At 42.4% G+C, this 21394-nt stretch overlaps 2 protein-coding genes across 9 annotated transcripts in view; both read right to left on the bottom strand.

The window, feature by feature from the left end:
• The window catches only part of auts2a (activator of transcription and developmental regulator AUTS2 a), a 357677-nt gene extending 354008 nt beyond the window's left edge, over positions 1–3669 (bottom strand). For all 8 annotated transcript variants that reach the window (XM_089017807.1, XM_089017798.1, XM_089017799.1 and 5 more), the window contains exons 1-2: positions 3513–3669; positions 12–719 (exon numbers count right to left, since the gene is read on the bottom strand). In XM_089017807.1, the coding sequence (XP_088873933.1) occupies positions 12–287 (276 nt within the window). In that variant the 5' untranslated portion in view covers positions 288–719; positions 3513–3669. The remainder of the gene's footprint in view (positions 1–11; positions 720–3512) is intronic.
• LOC148886168 (uncharacterized) lies at positions 471–21095 on the bottom strand. The gene is made up of 3 exons (XM_089017679.1): positions 21042–21095; positions 20476–20834; positions 471–719 (listed from the first exon to the last, which is right to left on the bottom strand). Exons 1-3 carry the CDS (start codon positions 21076–21078, stop codon positions 471–473), a joined length of 645 nt encoding a protein of 214 aa, XP_088873805.1. The 5' UTR covers positions 21079–21095.
• Positions 21096–21394: the final 299 nt, after the last annotated feature.

A 21394-nucleotide genomic window follows, 5' to 3' on the forward strand; every position in this document is an offset into this window, starting at 1 on the left:
TCAGCACTCACCTCCAAAGCGTCCAAGCTCACAAACCCGGCGATAGAGAAGCCATCAATGATGTCTTCCTCATCAGAAGTAGACTCCTTTCGTTTTCTCCGTGGGGGTCTCGGACGGGAGGCGCAGGGTTCCCTGTTGCCTTCGCGCTCTGAATCAGATGAGAAGTGAAAGACGGAGCCCTTAAGATGATTGTTGCCGATTCCATTGGGTCTCCTTTCCCGGTTCCTCTTGGATCTTGACTTCTTCTTGCGCAGGCCGCTAGTTTGAGGGTCATCCATGTCCTTCATAGGTAAGATCCAGATCAACCTTGCTCTTAACGACAAGCAAAGTCTTCAAGGTTCAAATCGGGCGAAAGGCTCAAAATTCACTTGAATCCCAGGATGAGGATATGTTGAATCCAGGGTAAAGCATGTAATATCCAAAAGATGAAGGCATTGATAGGTAAAGTCCAACTACATTTGGTCACTTAATCAAAGCTCGATTCCAGTTCCAGAATCGGTCCCCAGCAGCAATCCATCAAATCCTCCAAACAGTGCAAGGAAACGATCAATTAAATAAGCGTTATCATGAAGATGTCCGTCACCCTGCAGGAGAAGCTTTTCAAGTGAACAGAAAAGTTCGCTGGACGAGCACGATTCGTCAGGCCGAGTCCAGCATGTGATGTTGTATCTTTCTTCCTCATCTCTTCTCATTTGCCCAAACACAGCAAACTGGCCATCCTGTCGGATAAAGAGAGAGAAAGCCATTTGCAACATGATTACTCGACAGAGTTGAACTGCACTTTGCAGTTTAATGGTGCCATTTTCCAAAAGGTGTAGTAGGCAAGACATAATGTTTATGCCATTCTCCGTAATGTAAGATGAATGTTTGATGAGGATGTGAACAGTCTCGTCTGGTTCTCTAATCTCCCAGGCCATAAAACCGCATACATCATTATGTCTGTGAAGACTATTTTACTAACATCTCAGAAGCAGTTTTTTTTTTTATCTCTTTCGCAAAAGTTCTCAACTCAATGTATTTTTATGATGCCATGCGTTTTATTCATAGTACCTATTGCAGTTTTACAACCTAGCGCTACACAAATCTACGCCGCTAATTAATTTACACTAAACATTCTCAACATTATGACCGCTGTAAAGGAATGAGATCCAATATGAGAACGCTTTCCTTAAGAGATGCTGTCGGAGAATTATGATTAAACCCATCCATCCGTGATTCAAAGCGCTTATCCTCGCATATCAACATTTTTTAATGATCATAACTTGCATTAGTGGAGAACTGCGCTGCGTCATATGTGAGCTGTCATAATAAATGAGGGTCACTCAATATGGGTGGTGGTTATTGTTAAATTGTTAAATTACAATTTATTGTTGGATTACAATTTATTGAATTAAAATTTTTAAAACAGATTCAATATAAGATCTCATTTAATGATGCAGATGTACCCGAGTTCTCCGGTAACAAGCAAATTTAATAAAATCACTAAAGTGATCATATTTGTGCAAAATTAATTACAAGTTGCATGACAGCACATTGAAATTAAAGTGGTCTTTAGTGAGAAGTGAAAGGTTTTTTTTTCTTTCAAGGACTAAGCTTGGTGCATCATCCTTACTATCAAAGTATAAATTGAATTACTTAAGAACCCTCTTCGGCCCACACAAGCCAATAGTCTGTCAATTCTCACTATTGTTATCTCAATTTTCCAGTTGACTGTTTAAGCTAGTCGTGATTGAATATTTTAAGAATCGAGTCCTAAATCTAGGTCGTAGGGTCAGTGACTGTTGGAAAATCCGCCTCACAATGTGGAGGTTGTTGTTTTGATTCCAGTTCCTGCTTCCTTGTGTGGAGTTTGCATGTTGTCCCCATGCCCGTTTGGGTTTACTCCGACTTCTCCAGTTTCATTCCACATTCCAAAAACATGCACGGCAGGCTGATTAAACACTCAAAATTGTCTCGTGGTGCGTCTCTATGGGCCCTGCGACCAGTTCAGGGTGTAACCTGTTCGAAGACAGCCTGCATAGCCTCCAGCACACCCGCGATATTTGTGAGGATAAGCGGATTAGAAAATGAATGGATGGGTAGTCAATTGATGAAACCATTGATTCATCAAAAATAAACAAAAAAATGATCAACACTTGCATTTTTTCCTAATATCTGTTTTTATGAACATTTCTTTATTTGGTATTGTTTAATAATCTTGGAAATATTAACAGCGAAGTAAAGACTCACAAGGGATAGTGACACTACTCACTGACATTTTTGAAACATAGCTACTTTTTGGGGTCTGATTCATATGGACAGCAGTTACTTGGCTTCTTCACATTCCAGTCTGCATATTTCAATGACAAGTTATTCACAAAACTGCCGCAAATAATCATTATTTTTATAATAGATGAACATGACTAATATTTCGGCATCAAAAAATATTTTATTTTAATGGCCAGGGCAGGAATCATGTTGGGCTTAAATATTCCAAGTGTATGGTGGATTCTGGAATGACATGTGTTCACTGTCACTCATGTTATATTATTGCAACCACTTTAGGCAACAGTTTAAATACAGCCAAAGCATTAACTAAATTGTAGGCCTCGACCTAAAGACAAGCTATAGTCTACCCAGATTGAGGTCTATGTGTGTGTGTGTCAATCCATTACATCATAGGACATGTAATGTGCATGCAATAAAATGCAGCCTTTCATAAAGCATTACTATGAACAAGCACACCCCCATATACTGGTGGTTGGAACTCGCAGAGGTATTGCACCTTGAATGCATCACCAAACACACCACACAATTTGTCAGTCAACCACCCTGTTCAACTTCACATTGTCTCTTTGGACCTAGGTTGTCAGGTAATGTGTCTCATCACTGCTTTTGCACATGTAGTGGAGCATAGCAATCATGCAAAGTGATTTAAAATTTATTTATTTATCACCCCCCACCCCCCAAAAAAAAGACAAATACCAGGCAAAACATTATTATATAGATGTACATCACCTTCCTGTCTGCAAGCATTTAACTATGCAGCACCCAACCCCAAAAACAGATCCAAATATCGCCTGTGTGTTTTCCTAAGCAGATGCACCTTTACCACAATAAATCAAGCATCAATGCATTTAACCTGATGCCCATTCATCCACTCATCCGATGACACACATCCTGCACAAATAGCTCATCCAAAAGGAAAAAAAACGATCTGTCATAACACTGGTCGAGCTTTCGCCATTTCTTTTCTTTTTTTTCTGGTCTTGTAAAAGACTTGTTCCCCTCGTCTTCGCTCACTGTCTCTTTTTGCCTGCCTGGTGTTGTCAATCGAGATCTCCAGTTCTGTAATCCAGTGCAGCCCACAGCAGCGGGCTGTCACTGCCTCCTGCCCGTGCTCTCGGGGCTACATTTTTTCACAACACATACAGCACACGCAACAAAAGCATGCCTCTTTTTTCCTCTCTCACTCTCTTTCTCTCTCTCTTTCTCTCTGCAAGACACGTCATGCAAAACCAAGAAATGCAAACCCTGGCGAGTAGGGGAGGGACCGTCCGGATAAGTTGCAGTCCGTCGGTTAATTATTAAAAAAATAATAAATAAATAAAGCATGAGTAGGTTCGGAGCCGACAAAATAGATCCCGCAAAGGAAAAGGCAGCCTCCGCTTTTTCCACAGCTCAGACTTCCAGGATCCCGGAGACTCGGGGACCGGGGCGCAGGGATACGGTGGTGCCGCAGTGCCGCTTTACATGCTACACGCTTCCTCCTCGACGCAAATAGTGCTGTCTCACTTGGATGATGCGAGGCTCTTTCCTTGATTTGAAAGAGCGAGACTTGCTGTTTTTTTTTTTTTTTTTTTTTTTTTTTTTTTTTTGGGGGGGGGGGGGGGGGGGTTCGTAAAAAGCGTCGGGGTAGTAAAACAATGAGCTAGGGTGTTCTCAGTGAGTTATTCATGTTCTTGGAAAGTTGTTAAACCATTTAAAAACAAGACAAGGAAGTATTTGTGTTTCAATGTAGACCCCCTGATGAGGAAAGTTTATGCTTTATGTTTGCTTTTAGACTCCTAAGCAATTAATAATGGAAAGTAAGGCTACTTCAATGGTTTCACTGATTGTCCAACGCTGATAAGCACCCCCTCAAAGTAAATATTCTTATACCTGGACACCAGGGTTGTCAAACTCAGGTCCTGGAGGGGCCTGTTGTCCTGCATTTTTTCCAAGTCTCCCTGTTGCAACACACCTGACTCAAATGACCAGATCACCAGCAAGCTCTCCAGAGGCCTGACATTGAATCTGATCATTTGAATCAAGTGTGTTGCAACAGGTGTTGTCATAGCTAAGATGGTTTGATTCTGAAAGCGCCTTACTGGATGTTGTTATAGTTTGAGGGCTGTAAAAAACTGCTGCTTGTTCGAAACCGATTGTTTTATTTACCTGCACCATGACAACAGGGAGACTTGGAAAACATTCAGGATGGTGGCCTCCCAGGACCTGATTGTGAAACCCATGTTGTACACAATATTCATTCATTCATTCATTTTCCAGACCACTTTACCCTCATTAGGGCCGTGGTGGGTGCTGGAGCCAATCCAATCTGTCTTTGTGCAGTTGGCAGGGGATAACCTGAACCAGTTGCCAGCCAATCACAGGGCACACAGAGACAAACAACTATTTGTGCTCACATTCACACCTAGGGACAATTTAGAATGTTCAATTAGCCTGCCATACAGGTTTTTGGAATGTGGAAGGACACCAGAGGACCCGGAGGAAACCCATGCAGGTCCAGGGAGAACATGCAAACTTCACCCAGGGAGGCCGTAGCTAGAATTATTGATCCTGGTACCTGTGAAATGTGAAGCCAATGTGCTAATCACTCGACAACTGGCCCGCCTTGCCTATGTGTTAGAAAGTGCAAGACAAAAAAACTTTTGCAAAGAAACACCAGGAAAAATACACTTACTGCTCCTTTCATGACATGACTCACATCAGCAGTAATACAATCTGACAAAGGACAAAGGAAAGCAATGAAATAAATCCACACCTAAGGGACACCTGGACAAGACATAACGAGAACAGGTGGAAAGAAAAATCCAAACGAGTAAAGAGAACATGACAACTTGGAAAAAATGTAGTTGAGACCACAACACATATGACATATAACACATTATGAAAGCATGTGATGTTAATTAAAGATTCTCAAAATTGTCCATAGGTGTGATTGCTTGATGCTAGAAGCTATCTCAGATATGGGCAAACTACGGCCCGCGGGCCACATACGGCCCGTTAGGCTTTTTAATCCGGGCCGCCGAACCTGCCCAAATTATAGTAAAAACAGTGTCTGAAACTCATGACAAAAAGTTAGCAGAAAACAGGGCAGATAACTGAAAAGTTGCCTACCCCATTTTTCACAACTTGAAGCACAATGAGACAACTAATGACATTAAAAAACTTTGTGACAATGTTTATAGTTTTTTTAATCATGAATGTACCTACTACAAATGCTACCTTGCTTACTTTACGGTAAATGTGCATGGCTAGATTTTGCTGCAGTAGTCGATTGTCATGGTGGTGCACAATGCAACGTTTGCATTGCTTTCGACGAGCCACTAGGCCCCTTTCATTAGTCTCACGTACACTTTACAGTCACGGTTTAATGCAAATTTACGTTTTGTAGCGTCACATATGTTGTTAGCTTCTTTTGAATCTTTCTTCTGGGCTGAGGTTCTGTGAATCTATTTTGGAAAATGATATGCAATTGCACGACTTTATAACGCTTGCGAAAGTCCGGAAGAAAGAAGCAGGCTTCTGATTGGCTGCCGTGCCGAGTATGCAAATTTCACAGCTTGTAGCCTATGTCTGTGTGCTCGGCGACGGTACACGTGTACTGAGAGGGGTTTGTTGAGCGCGCGGTCAGGACAAACCATCTATGATTTGGCGGAATTTAACACAAGTAGGTATTATTGAGCTTGAATATTTCGTTGTGGAATAATATGTTTTGAATGTTGAAAGTGATTCAATTTTTCGATAAATGTTGATTTCTTTAACTTTGCCCCTTCAATGAAAACTCATTAAAAACAGACGCAATCTTGATGAATCATAGTGCATATGTTATTTTAATCTATTTCCATTTCCTCCTCCAAGTATCTGCGAAATAGTATGTAAACGCCATATTCCTTGAGACAAAACTACATTTAAAGGACAACCGGCACCATTTTTTTGTGTTCCCCACTGACATCAGAAAAACGTTTTATAGCATCTAAAATACCCAAAACAGGCAGGCTGATATTTTTAGTTAAATGAAAAACACCAATAAAAATGACTTCAAAATGAATCCGGAAATGGCCAGTTTCAGAAGGTCCCACCCCCTTGTTCGTGACATCACGCCAAGACGTCTTGCCTTGCTCGAGAATCAAAACAATGGCTTCAGATTCGGAGATGTTTTCTTGTTAATAATAATAATAAATTTCATTTGTAAGCGCCTTTCAAAACGCTCAAGGTCACTCATCCAGTTATGAATATGATTCAAATAGTTCTGAAGAGGAAAGCATAAATGTTTGCAATTGATTCAAGGAGTCCTCCCATATCAATTCGAGCCGTCAATGACAGCAATGTAGCACCCAGAAAATGCAGAAGATTGCGCCCAAGCTCCGTTGGAAATGGGCTGATTTGTCAGCTGGGAATTTGTGTCAGCGAATATCAAATAGTTGTCTTGGTGCAACACACAACGATTCACCATGGCGTTATTTATGTGTTTTCCTTCTAATTTCGCCATCAACACGGATCAACACGAAGTTTTCAGACCAAACAAAGTACTCAAAATGCATTGTGTGTCGCTTTCTCGGTCAGGGGCGATCCAAACGTGACGTCACATGGGGATCATCATCAACTCGAAAACAAGACTTCGTGAATATTCAGTGCAAGTCTTAAAACGTAAACTAGAGCTATATGCTGTGGAATCTTTGTAAAATACGCTCAGTCGAAGTCATTTGAAGTGATTTTACAAATTATGGACATAACTTGTCCGGAGGCGTCGGTTGTCCTTTAATGCTTTAGGTTTAGTATTTCCGGCCCAAACACTCCCTCCAAAAGCTCCTGGCCCGGCCCCTCTGTCAAATTTTAGAACCCAATGCGGCCCGCAAGTCAAAAAGTTTGCCCACCCCTGAGCTAGCTATTTTAAAGTCCATTGAAATTGACTGGGGGAAAAAAAGCCGTTGAAGTCACTCCCGACCATCATTCCTTCGACACTAAATTTGCAACCAACAACTCTATCCAGTCTACCAACATCTCGTTTTTAAGCGTGCTAACCCCCGTCTATAAAATTTCACCCGGAATATGTGGCAACGACTCCTGAAAAGTACCAAATAAAACATTTCACCTTGCACTGGCAAGATCAGCAACCACATTCTATATGTTGACCAGCTTTGCACAGCTGGTCAAAATTGTGTTTTCCAGGGACTGTTAGCCTATTATAACATTATAACAGTCCACAAGCATCCAACAATCAACGCTCCAGCTCCCCGACAACCCCTCCCCCCGTTCATTTGACATGAGCCGCTACTCCATCAACTCCAAAATAAACAAGGCGTGGGTACAGTTATTTTCTGAATCTATTTACACGGATTAAAATCACCTTCAAATCCACATCATACAAAGAGATTTTAATTAACTGTGTGGTCTATTTGAAAAGCTGGGAGAAAATTAAATGAATCTTCGGCTAATATTGGATGTGTTGTGTACACACTCGAAACAGCACGGTGATCACTTTGCAATAATAAAAAAAAGGCTTCACCGTAAGTAATTAGTAAGATAAGGTTAACAGCGAGCTCAGCTACTTAAGATAAAAAGAATACCGTTGGAATGCACCACGCAAGTTAAGTACCAACGATAAAAGTTTGAGCTCCGACTTTGAACAGAAACAAGTCACAAGGAGTCTTCAGGAGTACTTTTAGGTCAGACGATTTGTTGCAGCTTTTCTGCCATCATTTGTGTCAAATTGTGTGTGATTAAAAAAAAGGGAATTTAAAATACAGTCACTCCTGGCTCGCTAACCAAATTAGCCATCCAGTCAGCCATGTTATAAATCGCTCATCCTGTTCAAGGTTACAGGGAGCGACAGTCTATCCTAGACTCCATTTTGGATTGGTTGCCAGTCAATCACAGGACACATATCGAGACAGACAGTCATTTGTATTTGAACCGTCATTGAGTGGAGCCGTAAATTCATGAACCCATGTTGCCAGCATGGAAGTCTGGCGAATAGAGCAATCTAACCATCATGCACTTTGGCTAAATCTTTCCTTACATCTATTCCGCTCACATCATAAGCATTGCACTACTCTCTTATAATTTACAAACAACACTGAATGTGTTCTACTTTGAATGACAAACAGCCCCCCCACGTCTCATCAATATCTTCCATCTTCTTTCCTACTTGAGTTGCATAGCACATCACAACGCCCAAGCAATGTGCGCTTTCTGCTCTACTTGCAGTATGCGTGGGTTGTCCTCCACTTATAGAAGATAAATGTGTTGGTTTCTCTCCGGGGCAATTCTTGGATGTTAACTTTATACGTGCCCGAGCGGCAGTTCAATCAGGTAGACGTTACAATGTCAGTTTTCAAATAAACTAAACAGTGACGAAAACTTCCATCCTATTACTGTGGAGTCACTATTTAATTAGTGACATATTTCATAGTGAAGCCCTGTTCCACAGTGGGTTGAAGACAATAAAAAGCCACTGTACTTCTTGGCCTAGGCTCATACATAGTGTTGAAATTACATCGATTGCACTGTTTGTCAATTCAGGTTCAAAATGAAATGCGTGAATGTTCATTTTCAAAACAAGCAAAGAAACTCAAAAGCTCCTGTAGTTTTTTTTTCTTTAAATGTGGGTTAAATAAAAGAGGTCTGTTAAAGACCTTGCAGTGTTAAAATGTTATGGCGGTGTACAGAGAAGACTGGCGGTGGTCTGTTTCGTGATAAGAACGCAGAAACGTTTCCCAATTACTGAGTCCCTGCTCCCTTCAGTCTTGTAGCGCAAGGTGGGTAAAGTTGAGGCTTTTTCTTTGCGAGCCCACCCCCAAACATACAGAAAACTGTCGTTATAGTTTCCTCTCGAGGGCCGTAATGAATTTGGGGAAGCCTTTCGAATGTTAAATACCCTTCATCTCTTACATAGAGAGCGCACAACCAATTAATGAATAACTGGTTTTCAAATGTGAAGTCACGTACAATGGCTGCTATTGGATTGGATTGGATTAGCCCAGTGGTTCTTAACCTGGGTTCGATCGAACCCTAGGAGTTTGGTGAGTCAGTTTCAGGGGTTTGGTTGATCGTCCAGCACAGAAGTCACAGAGGTTAGTAGGCACAGTCATTGAAAGAAGGGTTCGCTGAATGAGCATATGAAACTGGTGGGGTTCGGTGCCTCCAACAAGATTAAGAACCACTGGATTAGCCTCTTTTAGTCTCACGGTAGATAAATTTACATTTCACAGCAGCAAAGTGATGAAAGTAAGAGGAAAGGAAAGAAATAAGTAGAAAACAAAATACAGGACCTGCTGTATAGGCAGCCACTCCCGCAGCGCCATCCTGACATTAAAAAAATAAATAAATGACAAATAATTTAAGCAAGCATCATGTAACTTGACATGGTTGATTTGCTTTTGCAGGCCGAGGGGAACACCGGGGGCGTGACTTGCCTGTCAGATTTGACAGGTAGGTCACACCCTCATAGCAACACCAGCTGAAAAAAGGCGCATCACAACAACATCCGTGACACTCTGACGAAGGCGGAAGTATACGCCGAAACATGGCAGGTATTTGAACACCTACAATACACTGTCTGTAAGAAAATAATCTGTTTTAAATTAGATATCAAGTAGACAGGATGAACTTAATACAACTAGCTGGATACTGTGCTCAAGCAAACAGAGCGACTTGAGCAAGTCGCGCAGCCTAAAAGTCAACACAATGATATTTGATGTGTTATCGTACAATACAAATCATATTGATTTATATAGTGCTTAACCAACAGCTGAAGCGGTAACAAAGTGCTTAAAATGGGCAACGTTTTGGCTTCATAGCGGATTAAATCGTGTGTTCGTGTGGAGGTAGAACATCCAAATGTTTGGAAAAAAATGTGGGGGAAATATATATATTAGATATACAAAAATATATGCATTTTTACTGTCACGGGAGTATGAGGTAAATAGTACAAAGACAACATCAGGAAAAAAATGCATACTTCGGTAGCTCACGCGTCAACACCCAATTTAAAAGCGAAACGTCTGGGAAATGAAGAACGCCACAAAAAAAATCACAAACCGACTGTTCAGCTGTTTGTTTCCGAACAGATTGGGGTTGCACGCCGTTATGCACGCTTTCCTGGGCAACGTTCACACTGCATTTGGCCATCATTCAGGTGACCGTGGACAAAAGAGTCGTGAGACAACATTGGGACATGTTGTGATTGCCTGATGAGATGTTTCAATTAACATCACATTTGCCATCACGATGTGGAAGAGAGTAAAACTGATTGAACAATACATCATACATGTAGTGCTAAACGATACTTGTGCCGTGGGATGGGAAAATATGTTTATTCCCTGGAACAGAATGTTCATCGCAAACAACTCTCCAAAAGGGCATACCTGTGTATACTGTTTAAGGTTAAATGTGTGTACGTGTGTGTGTGTGTGTGTGTGTGTGTGTGTGTGTGTGTGTGTGTGTGTGTGTGTGTGTGTGTGTGTGTGTGTGTGTGTGTGTGTGTGTGTGTGTGTGTGTGTGTGTGTGTGTGTGTGTGTGTGTGTGTGCGTATGTGTGTGAGTGCGTGCGCATGTGCGTGTGTGTGAAAAACAAAGGCAAAAATAAAAAGAATGCATTCTCAAAATCAACTGATCAAACACCCACCCGTCACCCCAACAAATATGAGAAATGTAACCATAAATACACTGGTTTATTATGGCAGCATCACTTTCCACACAAAGCTGGATATTATTTTAACTAATTCACTGTCAGATGTGCAAAAATATGTCCATTGCAATGCCACGGTTTTTGCCGGGAAATTTGGGAATAGCGCTCCACGTCATGTTTTCAATTCCCGAATACATTCGGAAATGGCAGTGAACGAATTAATATTCATTTTTATATGAAAGGTAGCCAGGTGACCAAGTGTCAGCCTCACAGTAGAGAAGTGCCTGTTTCAATTGCAGCTCCCGCTCTTTTGTGTGGAGTTTGCAAGTTCTCCTTGTGCCTGTGTGGGTTTTCTTTGGGTACTCCAGTTTCTTCCCACATTCCACAAATGTGTGGCATATTAATGGAACCCTCCAAATTGTTCCTAAGTACGGGTATGAGTGTGAATGGTTCTTCGTCTGTGTGTGCCCTCCGATTGGCAGGTTACCGACAGCTGGTTTCAGAACACCCTGTGACTATTGGATATATATATTAGATGCTTTTTTTACTGCACATATCTTAAATTCCACATACACTAATTTCATGCCAGTGTCATCTTGAGAACTGTCACATGAACATTCTCGTTGAAAAGGATTGTGTGGATGTCGGCCTTTGTTGATGTCATATTCTTTGTCTAGTCCCAAACTCATACTTGAGAGAAGATCACGAGTGCTTATGTTGGTTAAGCAAGCTGGCACATTCCACACAGTTTGCATCATCTACTTCAAAACATGATTAATCATTATAAATTACATGCAATTACCAGAATTCTACTATTGGTCAGATTAAATCATAAAATGAAAAAAAGGGAAGCATATGGTCCAAGTGGCTGTTTAAACTCCACAATAAGCACTTGAACTGTATGATTTGATCTGAATGGGAGAAATGTAGATGATTTCAGGTCAAGCCATGAACAGGAGACAGCAATTGTATCTGTTGTATATTCTTCACATATTAATGAGGGCTGCATTTAAGTACTGCATGGATCCGATTAATCACACACGATCATTCTCATAAGCACATTGGTGGGACCCAACCAGAATCGATATCCTGCTGTTCTTTTAATTGACACAATCTCACCAACTCACTTGTGAGGTCAGGAACACAGCTGCTAGAGCGTCCGCCGAGTAAGTGAATTTGTATTTTAAGGGCAATAAATCAATAAATCAATGATTAAGTGTGTATGTTTGACCCATCTTGAGTAAGAAGGATTCCGAATTAAAAAAAAAGACCAGACTAAGTTCAGCAAAAAAAGAATATGTTTGAAATGTTAAAACAAAACAAAAAAGAGTGGCAAGTTCTAGAGAAAATAACCTTTAACTCTGCTGTCCAGAACTCTGCTGCAAGACTCTTAACCCAAACTAGCAAGAGGGCTCACATCACCCCTGTGCTGGCCTCACTGCACTGGTTACCATTGCATTTTAGAACCATTTTAAGATATTAGTTCCCACTTTAAGATCTCAGCATGGACACGCTCCCTCTTATTTGTCTGATTTTATACAGTTTTATTCCCCCACCCGCTGTCTTAGATCATCTGACCAACGGTTGCTGGTTGTCCCCCGTACCCAATTTAGAACTGGAGGTAACAGAGCTTTTCAAGCGGTAGTCCCTCGGCTATGGAATGCACTACCCCTATCACTACGCTATATGGAGTCAGTTGACACTTTTAAAAAACATTTAAAGACTTTATATTTAAACAGGCGTTTGATTAACTGTTATGTTTTATCTCATCTCTCATCTCATTTTCCGCTTATTCCTCATTAGGGTCGCGGGGGTTGCTGGAGCCTATCTCAGCTGTCTTCGGGCACGAGGCTCTTCAGTGCCAGCCAATCGCAGAGCACACAAAGACATACAACAGTCACTCTCACACTCACACCTAGGGACAATTTGGAGTGGTCAATCTGCCTGCCATGCATGTTTTTTGAGTGTGGGAGGAAACCGGAGGACCCGGAGAAAACCCACACGGGTCCGGGGAGAACATGCAAACTCCACACTGGGAAGCCGGACCGGGACGCGAACCGGCTGTGAAGCCAGTGTGCTAACCACTCGACTACCGGGCCGCCCTGTTATTTTTTATGATTGCATAATTTTAAATGTGTTGGTTTCTCTCCGGGGCAATTCTTGGATGTTAACTTTATACGTGCCCGAGCGGCAGTTCAATCAGGTAGACGTTACAATGTCAGTTTTCAAATAAACTAAACAGTGACGAAAACTTCCATCCTATTACTGTGGAGTCACTATTTAATTAGTGACATATTTCATAGTGAAGCCCTGTTCCACAGTGGGTTGAAGACAATAAAAAGCCACTGTACTTCTTGGCCTAGGCTCATACATAGTGTTGAAATTACATCGATTGCACTGTTTGTCAATTCAGGTTCAAAATGAAATGCGTGAATGTTCATTTTCAAAACAAGCAAAGAAACTCAAAAGCTCCTGTAGTTTTTTTTTCTTTAAATGTGGGTTAAATAAAAGAGGTCTGTTAAAGACCTTGCAGTGTTAAAATGTTATGGCGGTGTACAGAGAAGACTGGCGGTGGTCTGTTTCGTGATAAGAACGCAGAAACGTTTCCCAATTACTGAGTCCCTGCTCCCTTCAGTCTTGTAGCGCAAGGTGGGTAAAGTTGAGGCTTTTTCTTTGCGAGCCCACCCCCAAACATACAGAAAACTGTCGTTATAGTTTCCTCTCGAGGGCCGTAATGAATTTGGGGAAGCCTTTCGAATGTTAAATACCCTTCATCTCTTACATAGAGAGCGCACAACCAATTAATGAATAACTGGTTTTCAAATGTGAAGTCACGTACAATGGCTGCTATTGGATTGGATTGGATTAGCCCAGTGGTTCTTAACCTGGGTTCGATCGAACCCTAGGAGTTTGGTGAGTCAGTTTCAGGGGTTTGGTTGATCGTCCAGCACAGAAGTCACAGAGGTTAGTAGGCACAGTCATTGAAAGAAGGGTTCGCTGAATGAGCATATGAAACTGGTGGGGTTCGGTGCCTCCAACAAGATTAAGAACCACTGGATTAGCCTCTTTTAGTCTCACGGTAGATAAATTTACATTTCACAGCAGCAAAGTGATGAAAGTAAGAGGAAAGGAAAGAAATAAGTAGAAAACAAAATACAGGACCTGCTGTATAGGCAGCCACTCCCGCAGCGCCATCCTGACATTAAAAAAATAAATAAATGACAAATAATTTAAGCAAGCATCATGTAACTTGACATGGTTGATTTGCTTTTGCAGGCCGAGGGGAACACCGGGGGGCGTGACTTGCCTGTCAGATTTGACAGGTAGGTCACACCCTCATAGCAACACCAGCTGAAAAAAGGCGCATCACAACAACATCCGTGACACTCTGACGAAGGCGGAAGTATACGCCGAAACATGGCAGGTATTTGAACACCTACAATACACTGTCTGTAAGAAAATAATCTGTTTTAAATTAGATATCAAGTAGACAGGATGAACTTAATACAACTAGCTGGATACTGTGCTCAAGCAAACAGAGCGACTTGAGCAAGTCGCGCAGCCTAAAAGTCAACACAATGATATTTGATGTGTTATCGTACAATACAAATCATATTGATTTATATAGTGCTTAACCAACAGCTGAAGCGGTAACAAAGTGCTTAAAATGGGCAACGTTTTGGCTTCATAGCGGATTAAATCGTGTGTTCGTGTGGAGGTAGAACATCCAAATGTTTGGAAAAAAATGTGGGGGAAATATATATATTAGATATACAAAAATATATGCATTTTTACTGTCACGGGAGTATGAGGTAAATAGTACAAAGACAACATCAGGAAAAAAATGCATACTTCGGTAGCTCACGCGTCAACACCCAATTTAAAAGCGAAACGTCTGGGAAATGAAGAACGCCACAAAAAAAATCACAAACCGACTGTTCAGCTGTTTGTTTCCGAACAGATTGGGGTTGCACGCCGTTATGCACGCTTTCCTGGGCAACGTTCACACTGCATTTGGCCATCATTCAGGTGACCGTGGACAAAAGAGTCGTGAGACAACATTGGGACATGTTGTGATTGCCTGATGAGATGTTTCAATTAACATCACATTTGCCATCACGATGTGGAAGAGAGTAAAACTGATTGAACAATACATCATACATGTAGTGCTAAACGATACTTGTGCCGTGGGATGGGAAAATATGTTTATTCCCTGGAACAGAATGTTCATCGCAAACAACTCTCCAAAAGGGCATACCTGTGTATACTGTTTAAGGTTAAATGTGTGTACGTGTGTGTGTGTGTGTGTGTGTGTGTGTGTGTGTGTGTGTGTGTGTGTGTGTGTGTGTGTGTGTGTGTGTGTGTGTGTGTGTGTGTGTGTGTGTGTGTGTGTGTGTGTGTGTGTGTGTGTGTGTGTGTGCGTATGTGTGTGAGTGCGTGCGCATGTGCGTGTGTGTGAAAAACAAAGGCAAAAATAAAAAGAATGCATTCTCAAAATCAACTGATCAAACACCCACCCGTCACCCCAACAAATATGAGAAATGTAACCATAAATACACTGGTTTATTATGGCAGCATCACTTTCCACACAAAGCTGGATATTATTTTAACTAATTCACTGTCAGATGTGCAAAAATATGTCCATTGCAATGCCACGGTTTTTGCCGGGAAATTTGGGAATAGCGCTCCACGTCATGTTTTCAATTCCCGAATACATTCGGAAATGGCAGTGAACGAATTAATATTCATTTTTATATGAAAGGTAGCCAGGTGACCAAGTGTCAGCCTCACAGTAGAGAAGTGCCTGTTTCAATTGCAGCTCCCGCTCTTTTGTGTGGAGTTTGCAAGTTCTCCTTGTGCCTGTGTGGGTTTTCTTTGGGTACTCCAGTTTCTTCCCACATTCCACAAATGTGTGGCATATTAATGGAACCCTCCAAATTGTTCCTAAGTACGGGTATGAGTGTGAATGGTTCTTCGTCTGTGTGTGCCCTCCGATTGGCAGGTTACCGACAGCTGGTTTCAGAACACCCTGTGACTATTGGATATATATATTAGATGCTTTTTTTACTGCACATATCTTAAATTCCACATACACTAATTTCATGCCAGTGTCATCTTGAGAACTGTCACATGAACATTCTCGTTGAAAAGGATTGTGTGGATGTCGGCCTTTGTTGATGTCATATTCTTTGTCTAGTCCCAAACTCATACTTGAGAGAAGATCACGAGTGCTTATGTTGGTTAAGCAAGCTGGCACATTCCACACAGTTTGCATCATCTACTTCAAAACATGATTAATCATTATAAATTACATGCAATTACCAGAATTCTACTATTGGTCAGATTAAATCATAAAATGAAAAAAAGGGAAGCATATGGTCCAAGTGGCTGTTTAAACTCCACAATAAGCACTTGAACTGTATGATTTGATCTGAATGGGAGAAATGTAGATGATTTCAGGTCAAGCCATGAACAGGAGACAGCAATTGTATCTGTTGTATATTCTTCACATATTAATGAGGGCTGCATTTAAGTACTGCATGGATCCGATTAATCACACACGATCATTCTCATAAGCACATTGGTGGGACCCAACCAGAATCGATATCCTGCTGTTCTTTTAATTGACACAATCTCACCAACTCACTTGTGAGGTCAGGAACACAGCTGCTAGAGCGTCCGCCGAGTAAGTGAATTTGTATTTTAAGGGCAATAAATCAATAAATCAATGATTAAGTGTGTATGTTTGACCCATCTTGAGTAAGAAGGATTCCGAATTAAAAAAAAAGACCAGACTAAGTTCAGCAAAAAAAGAATATGTTTGAAATGTTAAAACAAAACAAAAAAGAGTGGCAAGTTCTAGAGAAAATAACCTTTAACTCTGCTGTCCAGAACTCTGCTGCAAGACTCTTAACCCAAACTAGCAAGAGGGCTCACATCACCCCTGTGCTGGCCTCACTGCACTGGTTACCATTGCATTTTAGAACCATTTTAAGATATTAGTTCCCACTTTAAGATCTCAGCATGGACACGCTCCCTCTTATTTGTCTGATTTTATACAGTTTTATTCCCCCACCCGCTGTCTTAGATCATCTGACCAACGGTTGCTGGTTGTCCCCCGTACCCAATTTAGAACTGGAGGTAACAGAGCTTTTCAAGCGGTAGTCCCTCGGCTATGGAATGCACTACCCCTATCACTACGCTATATGGAGTCAGTTGACACTTTTAAAAAACATTTAAAGACTTTATATTTAAACAGGCGTTTGATTAACTGTTATGTTTTATCTCATCTCTCATCTCATTTTCCGCTTATTCCTCATTAGGGTCGCGGGGGTTGCTGGAGCCTATCTCAGCTGTCTTCGGGCACGAGGCTCTTCAGTGCCAGCCAATCGCAGAGCACACAAAGACATACAACAGTCACTCTCACACTCACACCTAGGGACAATTTGGAGTGGTCAATCTGCCTGCCATGCATGTTTTTTGAGTGTGGGAGGAAACCGGAGGACCCGGAGAAAACCCACACGGGTCCGGGGAGAACATGCAAACTCCACACTGGGAAGCCGGACCGGGACGCGAACCGGCTGTGAAGCCAGTGTGCTAACCACTCGACTACCGGGCCGCCCTGTTATTTTTTATGATTGCATAATTTTCCACTTGCACTCTTTTTCTTAGTTTTCCAAATACAGTGAGACCTTGGCTTACGAACTTAATTCGTTCCCACACAGAGTGTGTAAGGCAAAACGTGTGTATCCCAAATGTTTTTTTCCCCATAGGAAACCATTAAAATGAGAATAATCCATTCCCAGGTCACCATAAAATATAATTTTCAACTAAATAAGCCTTAAAACTACACACAACATACCTTATTCCAGGGGTGTCCAAAGCCGGTCCCCGAGGGCCGTTGTCCTGCCTGTTTTCCAGCTCTCCCAGGAGCAACACTCCTGATTCAAATGATCAGCTCATCAGCCAGCTCTGAAGCAACATCAAAATAGTCCTGATGATTTGAGTCAGGTGCGTTGCTCCTGGGAGAGCTGAAAAACAGGCAGGACGGCGGCCCTCGAGGACCGACTTTGGACACCCCTGCCTTATTCGATGTATAATAAATGTGCTATTGTATTGTAATGAAAGAAATACACTGCACTGTATAATAAAGTCACTTTATTTACATTTGTGATGGTCGTTGATGGCTCTTAATTGACACCTGTTGCTTTCCGACTTGTAAAATCTTACGAAACTGAGGCATTGGATTGGATTGGATTGGATATGCCTTTATTAGTCTCACAGTGGAGAAATTTACATTTCACAGCAGCAAAGTGATGAAAGGAATGGAAGTAGAAAAACGAAATACATGAGCTGCTGGAAAGGCAGCCACTCTCGCGGCGCCGTCTTGAAGTCAAAAGAACAAAAAAAACTAAATAACAAATAATATGACAGCATAGAGACACTATGACAAAACAAAGACACAGAGAGACATTCATTCTTCAGGACTTGCTGTACCCTCTTTGTGATGACATGAAGCAGTTCTAGATGAAAGAGGAGAGGATCAAAGCGTCTTTCCACCAGTGGATCACATTATCATTCATCATGTTGATGATTCTCATAGCCTTTTCTGGATGGAACTGTTCAATAAAATCAACTCCTGAATGGCCTGTTTCTGCGTGTCCTCTTGAAGGCAAATCAAATCATCTGTGTTGAGGACCTTATTATGGTCAGCAACAAGCTCCTCGATGTCATCTGCATCCACTTCGAGTCCCGTAGGCAGAGATTTTATTACAACAAGCCTGTCAAGCTAGGCAAAATAAAATGGCACACTCGCGATCCCGGAAAGCAACAAACTTACGTGATCGCGGCTAACAATCACCTCGGGCAAAGCAAACTCTTGGACTTGCCAGCACAAGACACAGCCAGGCGCGAGGCGTCGTAATCATTTCACTGGTGAGGTGACAGTGACTCGTTGAAATGTCCCAGTATCGGTGATTAGGGGATCAACACGCACACCTCGTTCGTGTTTCTCAATGATCTCCTTCTTCTCCTCGACTGTAATTTTACGTTTGTGTCTTCTTCGGCTGGCGGAGGTCGGGAGTGGCGGCTCCGCCCCAGTTGTCAACTCGCACGTGACAATTTCGGTGTCATTAGTCACGTGAAAGCAACGACTAAATAACACCTTTGTGTCAAGCTTTTTGCGAAGGATGATAGCAATGGTGGACGGTACAGGGCTCTTTGTTTGTAGAATGGGAGTAGAAAGTTACTCTCAGGGAAGTGACACACAGCGTGAGAGATGTGTCAGGCTGAAATTCACATGACAGCCGCGGTGCGCACATGTGACGCCACAAACGCACACCTCGTTTGTGTTTCTCAATGATCTCCTTCTTCTCCTCAACTATTCTTTTGTTTTGTGTCTTCTTCGGCTGGCGGAAGTCGGGAGCGGCGGCACCGCCTCAGCTGTCAACTCGCACGTGACAATTTCGGTGTCATTAGTCACGTGAAAGCATTGACTAAATAACACCTTTATGTCAAGCTTTTTGCGAAGGATGGTAGCAATTGTGGACGGTACCGGGCTCTTTATTTGTAGAATGGGAGGAGAAAGTTACTCTCAGGGAAGTGACACATAGCGTGAGAGTTGTGTCAGGCTGAGATTCACAAGACAGCCGCGGTGCGCACATGTGACGCCAAAAACGCACACCTCGTTCGTGTTTCTCAATGATCTCCTTCTTCTCCTCGACTGTTATTTTGTTTTGTGTCTTCTTCGACTGAACACGAGCCTGTGGTGGCATCTTTTTCGGTCCCATAATGGCAAAAGTATCGTTGAAGACGATCGACGTGTGCATTCATAGAAAGGGGGTGTGGAAAGGTAGGCCGGCTGGGACGCTCTTCAGTCATGTGCTTTTGTGTTCTTCCGGCGAAGATTACTCCGCCAGCCGTGGTGGGGGATGTGTATCGCGAAAATAGTGCGTATGCCAAGGTTTAATTTTCATAAATGTAACGTTCGTAAACCGAAAATTTCGTAAGGCAAGGTATTCGTAAACCAAGGCCCTAAAGAGTTTGATGGTTCTCTTTATTTGTAAGTAGGTTTGTTGTCAGATCTCCCAGGCAGGTGATGCGCAGAGCTTGATTGCGACGTGGAGTCGAGCAAGTCGTGCTGTGAGACTCCGTGCGATGCTGAGCAGGTCTCTGCGAGCTGTGTCTCTTTGAGTCTGTGAGTCCGAGATGAGTCTGAGATGATTCTGCCCCGTGGTTCGCCCAATCTCTCTGTCCCGCGACAGCTCCTTTTATACAATTTTCAAGCGTGTGCTATGCGTCAGGGTGAGACGCACATCAAGGAGATCAAGGAATTGAAAGACATGAAAGGGTTGAAGGGTGGGCAGGGTGCGGAGGGACCAGTAGGATTTTCCGCGCCCTAGTTTGGATTCTTGCAGTGTACAAGTCCTCGAGAGTGGGTAGGGCGGTGCCAATGATTTTTTCCGCCGTCCTAACTGTCCGTTGAAGTCGGATTTTGTCCATTTTTGTGGCGGCCCCGAACCAAACGGTGATGGAAGAACACAGGATAGATTCGATGACAGCCGTGTACAAATGTTGCAGCACCTCCTGTGGCAGGCCATGCTTCTTTAGCAGCCTCAGGAAGTACATTCTCTGTTGGGCCTTTTTCAGGATAGAGTTGGTGTTGACCTCCCACTTCATGTCCTGGGAGACTGTGATTCCCAGGAACTTGAAGGTCTCAACAGTTGACACCAGGCAGTTGGATAGTGTGAGGGGTAGCTGTGGTGATGGATGTTTCCTGAAGTCCACGATCATCTCAACTGTCTTGAGCGTGTTCAGCTCCAGGTTGTGACGGCTGCACCAGAGCTCCAGCTGCTCCACTTGTTGTCGGTACGCAGACTCGTCGCCGTCTTTGATGAGACCGATGACCGTGGTGTCGTCTGCTAACTTTATGAATTTGACAGCTGGGTGGGTACATAGAAAAAGGTAAATTGTGTGTAGTTTTAAGGCTTATTTAGGCAAAAATTATATTTTATGGAAACCTGGGAACGGATTATTGTCATTTCAATGGTTTCCTATGGGAATTTTTTTGGTGGGATAGACACTTTTCGTCTCACACACTCTGGCTGGGAACCATTTAAGTTCGTAAGCCAAGGTCTCACTGTATTTACCTTTGTGATGGTCGTTGATGGCTTGATGGAATGGCATTGGAGGTCAGAGGTCAGAGGGAATTGCTGTTTGGAAAGAGAGGCACATTACACGAGGACTGTAATTAAAGAAATAAACTGTACTGTAAAATAAAGTTTTATTTACTTTTGTGATGGTCGTTGATGGTGTATGGAAGGAGAGTCACCTTCCATAAGGACTGTTGGTAACTCAACCTCTGGTGTGCCTTCTCTTCTTTGCTTCTTTGGGGACTCCTCATCATTTTTGCTGATTTAAAAACCTCTTAATTGACACCTGTTGGTTTCTGACTTGTAAGGGCTTACGAAGCTGAGGCATCACATTATCGTTCATCATGTTG

The sequence above is a fragment of the Hippocampus bargibanti genome, linkage group LG16 (assembly GCF_051943395.1).
Source record: "Hippocampus bargibanti isolate YZ-2025 linkage group LG16, ASM5194339v1, whole genome shotgun sequence".
Taxonomy (NCBI): Eukaryota; Metazoa; Chordata; class Actinopteri; order Syngnathiformes; family Syngnathidae; genus Hippocampus; species Hippocampus bargibanti.

Bases quoted from the DNA above. Each gene is read 5' to 3' on its own strand.
- LOC148886168 (XM_089017679.1), bottom strand. From the start codon at position 21,078: ATGCCATTCCATCAAGCCATCAACGACCATCACAAAG. The intron at 20,835-21,041 runs GTAAATACAGTG...GTACCCACCCAG, and splicing joins CATCAACGACCATCACAAAG to CTGTCAAATTCATAAAGTTA. The intron at 720-20,475 runs GTGCTGCAACAT...TTTATCCGACAG, and splicing joins AGCATGGCCTGCCACAGGAG to GATGGCCAGTTTGCTGTGTT.